Genomic DNA, 10,309 nt, shown 5'->3' with positions numbered 1-10,309 from the left:
GAACATTTTTTTGAAAATGCTTGGGTAAAAACGGACATAAATTTTAACTTTGGGCAAAACAGACAAAACCCTGAAAACTTGATGGTTTTTATGATATTAACCCAAAAAATAAAAGGTAACAACAAATTAGTGAGTGACATTTAAGGGAGAGAGAATCACAGGTGCCCTTTATTTAGCTTCATAACCACAGTGGCAGAGCTACATGGGGTGTTGGAGGTACAACATCCCAAAAAAAAGTGTTATATATATATATATATATATATATATATATATATATATATATATATATATATATATATATTATTGTACCCCAGGTAAAAAGACTGTATCATGTTTTTTAATTCTCGTGATAGGATAACTACATAGAAGATATATTTGACAATATTTGTATTCCATATCAAAATTCTTGGCTCTACCACTGCATAACCATCACAAGATGAATGATTATTATGCCTTGATGATGACTAGTATTGCAATGTCAGAGGAAGCTAACATGATTTAATAGACGTTTCCCCCATTGAAGTGGTCTTCATATGATCCTAATCGCATAACCTTAGTGAGAGAAATAAGAGTATGATAAAATGAACAACAAAAATGAAGCTTAAGACTAAGGATGAAGAAAAACAAGAAACCATGTCTGCACCTAGTTTGACCGGGGATGAGGAATCCTTAAGTAAAAAAGTAGGGATGGGGAAGGAGATACCCCTAGTCCTCGACCTTGGACCCGATCCTAATAGATATTAATATATAAAAATAATACAAAACATATATTTAGAGTAAATTTACAATATCTAAAATTTGATTTAAGTAACCCAACTCATTAGTAATTATTTGGTTGGAATTATATTTTTTACTTCTTCGTTTATCTAATTTAACCTTGTGCATAATTTTTTTTTCTTCTTAGTTTATCTGTTGTTACCTCAAATATCACTCTGATAATTTTTTCTACTTGATTTTCCATGTATGTATTTAAGTTTGGTAGAAGGTTTTTTTTTTATAGTTTTTATGCAATCTATGAATATTTTTATGTTTTGTAAAATCATAAAAGTTTTCATATTAAAATAGAAAAAGAAATCTTTGATTCTCCGTTGGGGATCTTCGGTACCCATTGGAGGTGGATATAAAGATTTATTTATATTTCCCGTTGGAGATGATGATGGAAATGAGGATTTGACGATAGGGATGAGGATAAGGATGTTGATTGGGATCTCTACTTAAGAAAGACACTTAAATCCCTAATTTTCAGCCACCCACCTTAGGGCTACGGTAACAACCCTTACCCCTATTTCCCAATTCTTTGAAGGTTCCATTCAAAAGTTTTTCTTTTCATATCCACACATGTTAAGGCGCTGTACTTAGTTTCCATGTGCACACTCTTAGGATAAACATCCATACATTTAAGAGTATCATTATTCCCAAACGTGTACATCAATACAACTATATCACTTTTTCATTCTTACTTGAAGTTGGAAGAATAAGAATACATGAGCTTCATCTTCGTATTACTTGTCTAACCAACCATGTGGCGTGACAACATTGGTACTACATATTTAACACTCAATCCTGGTTTTCATCAACTCACTAAAAATATTAAAATTAATGTTCATTTTATATTTGACTGACATGGTGCTCTCTCAAAGCTTACGTTTCCACTATGCTCCTACAATCTCTCGATTAGCTAATATTTTTTACAAAAAGCTTATTGATTCCTAGGTTTCAAACGTACACGCGATTCCTCCCATTGTTTCGTTTGAGGGGGGTAATAGTTGTTTGACATATAGTTGAAAAATTACATTTATTTTTATCAATTTAATTTTAGTGGACTTCAAAGATCAAATTTTGGACGATTATGAGTTCGAGGAAGAAATTATTGAACAATTGGTTCTTCCTTCCTAAGATTAATGCTTTATTTACAAGTTTCCTTGATGTCCATGGTTTGGTTGGTGTAAAAGGCTAGATCTTATATTGATTTTAGTTTTGGAGATGTTAATATGACATATCTTGCTAGTTGATTGATCAAGGCGACATTTTGCAGGGATCAAAGCTGATTCGGCATATTGAACTTGTATACTATAAGCACACAATTGACATTGTCAAAATAAAAGGGTATGCATATAGAGGTTGTACATTATTACAAGCAGACAATGCATCCATCCATTAAGAAATTAGCAACAAATAAGAAAAAAACAAAGTTTAGCAAGAGCAGAAACTACGTTATGGGAGATGTTTAGTTTTACAAGACATGGCTCCTTTCATTGTTTCTATTTTAAAAGCATAGTAAAGCAACCATACAGCAAGTAATACTCACTTGGAAATTCACCGGAAGAAAACAGAACAAGTAAAACAGTTTGAGGGGTTATATCCCTTCCCCCGTGTTTTCAGACCAATTATCAAAGGGAACCTACTAGTAGTCTCTTTCATAATATAACTTAGGGAAAAAAAACTAAAAGACCACTTCAGATTTTCTCATCATCATCTGTCTCTCACACTGTGTAATGCTGTTGGATTGTATCAATATCCAGCCCCTTCAGCTTCACCACCGACTCCACGTGTCCCTTCAACGTCAGCACTTCCCGTAGCCTACTCACCAAAATTTTCCATTAATGGGAGGATTCTTTTGTATATATTATTATTAAATTATTAAATTAAAGAGAGAGATTGTTTTTTCCAAGAAAGAAGTATACCTTGCAACTTCAGCGCGTCTTTTAGCTTGCTCAGCGATTTCAGAGAGTTCCCTGTAGCTGCTCTTTTCGTTGAAGATATTAGAAGCTTCGGGTGCTTGAAGTCCGTGCAATGTCCTCTGAGCAAGAGCCCATTGAGCCTCTCTCTCTTCTCTTCCGAATTCCTTCTTCGATGTGAAAGCAGTCTGTAATTGTAATTGTAATTGTTTTTCAAAATCAACAGTTAATTTACGAATGAATGAATAAAAAAATAAAAAAATAAAAAAAAAACTTTACCTTGTTGTCAAGCAGATTGTGCCATGCTTTCCCGCTAAGGATATATCGGATGGCAAATTTCATGATGTCGAGAGGGAAGTAGAAGACGATGCTGTAGAGCCAGATGACACCTGCCCATCCCCACCCTACTCCTTTGATTCTTGCAAATTCCCACTCTGCGTATACTGCTATAAGAGTCGCCACCTGAAATTGATTTTTTTTTTTTTCAGATTTAGTTTGTTTTTGCTTCTTGTCGGAAAATCCTGAAATATATGTACAACGTACCAGTTGTGCTGCTAGGAAAGCGCCTAATAGTAAGAGACCAGGGCGCTCGATAAACGACCAGCTTCGTGAACGGGTGACGAAAATTAGAGCCTGGCTCACAATACTCACTTGGAGATACAAAGCAGCCATCATCTCCACCTCACTGTTTCTGATCGATCTCACACCAAATGTGTTCTGCGAGGGTTTCGTGTTTATCAAAATTAGTAACGGAATATATATATATTTTTTTAAATTTAAATTATTTTTCACTTACTGTGAAGAAGTCGGTGTCTCTCATGATCCAGAAGAAGATGACGGTCATTAAAGCTAGGTAACCTCCTAGTACGATTCCAGTGGCGAAGATCTCTTTTAGCTTCCAGCTGTCGGGCAATGGAGATGGTTTCACACGATCCTTTGAGATTGTCATGATTGTTCCTATCAAACAAACAAACAGATTTATAAAAAAAAAATTCAAAATTATTAAGAGAGTAAATAGTACAAAACTTGAAGTGAAATCTCTCTAACCATCGTTAAGGATTGCGATAATCAGAACCATGAAGGGGGAGAAATCAAACTTCCATATCAATGCGATGAACATGAATCCAAACTACATAACAGAAAATATATATATATTAACTTAATACATATATATATAAATAATTAAATTCAGTATTAAAATCATAATCTTGTAACTAGTAACTTACCACGATACGAATGGTGATAGACACAGCATAGATCTGGAAATGGAAAAGAAAAACGAAAAGATGTTAGTATTTTTTTTCAAGGACTGATATTGATAATGGGGGGAAGTAGAGGGAGGGACTAACGGTGTAATTCTTCATTCTTTGGAAAATTGCTCGACTGGTGAGCACTGCACTGATGATAACACTGAGACCAGGTTCAGTAAGCACAATATCAGAGGCACCTCTTGCAGCATCTGTAGCATCAGCAACAGCAATTCCAATGTCTGCCTTCTTCAAAGCAGGGGCATCATTCACACCATCTCCAGTCATTCCACAAATATGCTTTCTTTCTTGCAACTTCTTCACAATCTCATACTTATGTTCTGTAACATAATAAAAACTTAATATTAGGGGATGTTTGGAAGGAATGGAATCAGTGAAAGGAAATGGAATCTCAAAAGAAAGAAAAACACACCAGGGAAAACTCCAGCGAATCCATCGGCTTTTTCGATCAACTCTTCAATGGGGAGTGCTGCAATAGCTGCATCCTTGTGGCCACCAAGCAATGAAGAGGAAGGGTACATGTTTGTTCCCATTCCAAGACGTCTCCCAGTTTCTTTAGCAATGGCAAGTTGATCACCTGTAAATTAATAAATATATAACTATTAGTGAAAAAATAAAGAATTGAATTTCATTTCATTGTTTAATAATTAGGAGATAGGATTGCGACTGTAATTACCAGTGATCATCTTCACGTTTACACCAAGATTAAGAGCTCTGCGAATAGTCTCAGCACTGTCATGCCTTGGTGGGTCAAACAGAGACAACAATCCAACAAATTGCCAGGGACCACCAGGGCTATCTTTTGATTTTTCAGGGACTTCCTGCAAATTTATCACATTTCCACCATTACTTTAGTTTATTCAGGCATTTATACTTTGAAATGTCCACACAGTTGAAGCATTATATTTTTATCGTTATACAAACCTGTCTTGCAACGGCCAAAGATCGCAGCCCACGTTCAGCAAATTTATCAATCATGGCATGAACTTTCTTCTTCAAATCTTCTTTGCATCCACATAGGGTCAAAATCTGTTCTGGAGCACCTTTGCTTGTTCTATGCCAGTCACCACGTTCGTCAATGTAAGTCAACGCTGTCCTCTTGTCAACAGGGTTGAATGGAAAGAAGTGAACCTCTCTAATCCCAGCTCGAGCCTAAAAACATCTCAAACACGTCAGCAAACAAAGAAACAGATACATTTAAAAAGAGAAACAATCAAAGAAACAAACAAACCTCTTTGGGGTCAGCTAGGGTTCCAACAATGGCAGCATCAATGGCGTCCTGGTTTTCAGTTCTTGAAGCCCTAGCAGCAAAGAGCAACACCTGTTCCTTATCGACACCTTTAGCAAACACCTCGATCAAATTCTTATCCACAGAAAGCTTGTTAAGTGTAAGTGTCCCTGTTTTATCACTGCAGAGTACATCCATTCCCGCCATTTCTTCAATTGCAGTCATTCTTTTGGTGATAGCACCTTGCTGTGAAAGCCTATGAGATCCGATGGCCATGGTGACGGAAAGAACAGTCGGCATAGCAATTGGGATTCCACCGATCAACAGAACCAAGAGATTGTCGATTCCGCTTCTGTAAGGCCTGTGCTGGATTGGATACATGACGACTACTTCAACTGCCATTCCGACTGCGATAGAGCAGATACAGAAGTTTCCGATTGCTGTAAGAACTTTCTGGAAATGGCCGACTTGATTGGTGCTGTCGACAAGATGTGCAGCTTTTCCGAAGAAAGTATGCACACCGGTGGCGATAACAACAGCTTCGATTTCTCCTTGCTTGCAAGTCGAACCTGAGAAAACCTCATCGTAAGGGTTTTTGTTCACCGGGAGAGATTCACCGGTAAGGGCAGACTGGTCAATTTTTAAAGGATCTCCTTCGAGAAGACGAGCATCAGCGGGAACAATGTCTCCCAATTTGATGCTAATGATATCTCCGGGGACCAAAATCGCGGCTTCTTGTTCACTCCAACGACCATCCCTGAGAACCTGAAAGACAAAAGTGTTTACTCCGGTTAGTAAAAAGTAAAAAGTAAAAAAGTAAAAAGAGAAAGTTCCGGCGACTTGAAATGAAGAGAAGAAGGAAGGAACACCTTGGTTTTAGGGGCGAGACCAGCCATAAGTGCAGCAGCGGCATTTCCAGCGTTGTTTTCTTCGATAAAACTGATGGTTGAGTTGATGACAAGGAGGCAAACAATTCCGACGAAATCTTGCCAATCTGGTGGTTTTCCACCGCCGTTAGCCAGAGCGATGGCCATGATTGCAGCGGCTTCCATGACCCATGAGAGTGGGTTCCACATAAACCCAAGAAACTTGAGTAACTTGCTTTCCTGTAAACATTTCAAAACAAAATAATTTGTTTAACAAAAGACCAACATAAAGATTTTGATTGTTGATAATGAATTCATGATATTGAATTTACATTCTTCTCTTCAAGTTTGTTGGGTCCAAAGAGTTCAATTCTTGAGGCTCCCTCATCTGAGCTTAGACCTTCGCGGGAACATTTCAGTTGTTCAAACACTTCCTCGATTGGTACTTTTTCCTATAGTTTCAGAAACAAATATGGTTAGTTAAAAACATTCTATTAATTACAAGACAAAACAATAATTAAGTAAAACATTCTATCCAAATAAAAAATTAAATAAATAAACATAAAGCTTGCTTTTATATCAACTTAATCTTTATCGTTACTTTAGTTTTGTTCCACAATTTCATGTGACACGGGCATCGGGTTCCAAAGATTATGACCCATCACAGAAAAAAAAAGAGAATCAATACCCACTAAAAATAGGAATAATTTTATTTTCTTGAAATAAAATAAATAAATAAATGAATAGATAGACACACATGCCTCAACATCCCTTGTTAGTAAGGTTTGGTATATATCCCATTCCCCTCGTCACAATTCACATAACTTTAACAGAAAAAATGCACACTTTATTAATGGAAATGTGTCACTAATTTTGGTAACACCCAACCCCACCCAACTTAGGTAAAAAAAGTTTATACATACATATGGTTGTATGAGGCATCACTTGATAACAATAAGTAGTTGAAACAATAAATTGGATGCAACTTCTTGTGAAATAAATAGTTGTCATTACATAGCATAGATTTTATAAAACAAAGGATAGTGGTAATAAAGTTACTATTTTGATCACAGGAAAAAAAAAACAAAAACTACTAGTTAGATTGGAAAATGACAATCACGTTTTCTTCCTCCACTTTGTTTGTTTATATTAAAAAGTTGTATCAAGTATCAACCATTTTTAACTTTGTAAATATATATACATTTTTTTCCTTGAGCTAATGATGAAATAAAAGAATATAGATAGGTGGAAAGCTATTGAAATGGGGTTACATGAATAAAAACAACATAGACAGGGACATGTATGGTTGAGTAACGCAGGTTGACTTTCCACTAAACTATAAATGGTGGGACCCATTAACCCATATTCTTAATTTTCCAACCAGTAAAAAGGCAGCACCTAGGCAAAGAGAAAGAAACGGGTGGGTTTCACTCACGCACCGAATAAGAAAAAAGTTCCTAAAAGCCAACTAAACCACACGAGAAAGCAAGGGTACATCGGGAATTCCGTGCCACAAAAGGTGGGTGGTGGAAAAAAGAAGCCAGATTCGCATAAAAAAATATAAAATATAAAATATACACCTTACCGAAAACATATAATTTTAATTGATTCTCATTAAGTATTTTTTGAATTTATTAAATTCTATAAATTAAGACTTTGAGTGAAAACATATTTAATTTTATAGAATCCAAAAATCCAAGAAACTGCGTCAGAAAGTCATTAGTCATGAGTCAGAGCCGTTAAACAAAAGATAAATAAATAAAATAAAATAAAAGAAAAACATAAAACAAGACAAGGGTACCACGGACATGTACCTACAATGCCACAACACCTTCCTATCATTCACAGACACATTCCATTGAATTATTTAAAAGTACTGTACTATCACTAAATAATTAATTAAATAATAAAATTAACAATTATTTAATTTTTAATTTAAAAAGTATACCTATAGACTTTTGTAGTTCGTTGGTCTATTCATTTACATTATTCTCAAGCGTTATTTCAAAAGCTAAATGACTACTTTGCAAAAGTATCCAAGACTTTAAGTGAGAATATATGCATAAAATAGGCTACTAAATACTATTACTTTAATTTTTTTTTCTAAGGTGATTTTTTGAACACTAAAATGTGTAGAAGACATGTTAATAAGAAAATCATATAAATTGTGTAACAATCAGTATTGTATACAAAATTTTTGATTAAAAGTTGGTAATAATTCATGCACCATATAATTTTATGATATAAAAACATGTTCTTTTAGGGATTCAACTTACAATTTAATGCTTACAATTTATTGCGTAGAATGTAAGCATTAATAGCCAATATTGATTTCGAAATCATAGAAGACCATTTTACTTTTAACTTAAATAAGTTCGATTTCGGAAATTTGTTTAATCTTGCAACTATTCAATATTTACTCATTGATTTCTTGTTTCGCTTATTTATTTAATAACTTGTTTTTATACATTTTTACTATATAATAAAATGAGATGAAATTCTTACCAATTTATTCAATCATATTTTAATTTGTCACTAACAAATTTACCAATTATGCATGCATAATTTGATAAGAGAATTATTTTGTTACATAAATTGGTAAAAAAAAGGTGACAGCAGAATACATAATTTATTAAAAAAAATAAGTGATTATACTGCATAAAATGAAAAAAAAAAAAATGTAAGACGGTAAGTTAGTTGGACAAATAAATCATAACCCCTTATTTTAAATTTAAATCAAAATCAAGAACCTAAAAGCAAAAAATCTAGATTTGATGCCTAACAAAAATATCTTGATTTATCTAATGATATCAAAAGATTCTGATATTCTTAACAACTTAACAAAAAATCAAAATTCTAAAAAACCTGCAAATTCTGTTATATTTCCTCCAAGATTTTTTTTTTCAAATTAACTCCATTATATTTATTATATCAACTTAATTTAAAAATATCAACAAAGCCATCTTTGACTATCCATTGAATTTAAAGTGAAAAGAGTTCTTCACAATCATCTCTAATATCCACACACGATTGAGAAGATCAATCAATATTCGAATTAAAATAAAACTCAGACTGTTGATTAAGAGACCAAAACAATTAATCCACCTCTATTATTCGTGAGAATTATAGAGTAAATAATTGAAGAATTTCATTCTATTACGCAAGTTGGACAGTAATAAAGGCATATATAAAAGCGAATCATGAGGTGTTAAAATCAAAATTGCAATCGTACACATACCTTGAAAGCGATAGAGGAAACGCAAAGAAAACGTTTAAATTATTTTTAGGAAAGAAAAACAAGTAACTTTGTCGATTAGCATGCAAACCGTACAGGAAATTTAAATCATTATTTTAATCGATTCGTAACTGATAGGAGGAATAAACAAGTGAAGTAAGGTGTTTGTTTATGAAGGAAAGTGTTCACATGCGTGAACGCACCAAAAAGCAAATTAAAAACAAACAACATGATGTTGCTGCGTTAATCAATGATGATGTTAATGTCGCTAACGACGATTTCAATCTCAAATCTCAAATCGAAATAAGAAAAAAAAATCAGCAGAAACTTAAGTTGATTTCCAAAGTTTATTCAGAAAAAAAAAATCTCTCAGAAAGGACTAGAGAAGAAGAGAAAGTGTTGTTCATACCAGATCAACAGTCTCGTTTTTAATCTCTTCGAGACTAAGCGCTTTATCACCGCCCATCTTGGCAGTGGCTGAGAGACGACAACACCGATGAACGGCGGCGACGACGCCGAGAAATCAAAAGAGCAAGAGAGATGTGTTTAATTGGGGGAAATTAATGAATGAAGAAGAGCATCAGTAGGTTATAATGAAGAGAGAGAAGCAATGGAGTTTGAATTGTACTCAAACCCCAAAGAGAAAGAGAGAGATTTGGTGTTGTTGAGGAAAGGGTTTTCTACACCTCAGGTGTATGAGTCTCTTTATACTTCACCACACACCCCTTCCCTCGTTGAAGATACCACCCGTTATGACCTCTAACCCCAATGTGATTGTGGGCCCCTTTACCCAACCTCCACCCTCCCTTTTATTATTTTTCTTTCTTTATCCTTTATCACTTTTTTTATAAAATCATAAATATATTCTCTATAAATCTATAATGTATAATTGTGTATCATTAAACTTATCTTTCCGTTAAATATAATATTATCCTGATAAATCTTTCCCAGGACGTGTTGTTAAATAAAAATTGGATGAATATGGACTTTTTTTAAGTACGATTTATTTGAATGTTGAATGTTAAAAAAATTAG

The 10,309-nt window shown here is 34.2% G+C and overlaps 1 protein-coding gene across 1 annotated transcript; it reads right to left on the bottom strand.

Annotated features, from left to right (window-relative positions):
- Positions 1-2,192: 2,192 nt before the first annotated feature.
- On the bottom strand, positions 2,193-9,996 carry LOC111909588 (plasma membrane ATPase 4). Its single transcript, XM_023905376.2, has 15 exons — positions 9,685-9,996; positions 6,373-6,492; positions 6,044-6,280; positions 5,178-5,939; positions 4,871-5,098; positions 4,623-4,767; positions 4,359-4,523; positions 4,028-4,266; positions 3,905-3,937; positions 3,726-3,807; positions 3,475-3,635; positions 3,222-3,395; positions 2,958-3,140; positions 2,685-2,866; positions 2,193-2,580 (listed from the first exon to the last, which is right to left on the bottom strand). The coding sequence occupies exons 1-15, from the start codon at positions 9,739-9,741 to the stop codon at positions 2,484-2,486; spliced, it is 2,865 nt and encodes a 954-aa protein (XP_023761144.1). The 5' UTR covers positions 9,742-9,996; the 3' UTR covers positions 2,193-2,483.
- Positions 9,997-10,309: the final 313 nt, after the last annotated feature.

Source organism: Lactuca sativa, chromosome 8 (genome assembly GCF_002870075.4).
Source record: "Lactuca sativa cultivar Salinas chromosome 8, Lsat_Salinas_v11, whole genome shotgun sequence".
Taxonomy (NCBI): domain Eukaryota; kingdom Viridiplantae; phylum Streptophyta; class Magnoliopsida; order Asterales; family Asteraceae; genus Lactuca; species Lactuca sativa.
The sequence above is the reverse complement of the archived record's forward strand: the minus strand, read 5'-3'. Positions and strand labels throughout refer to the sequence as shown.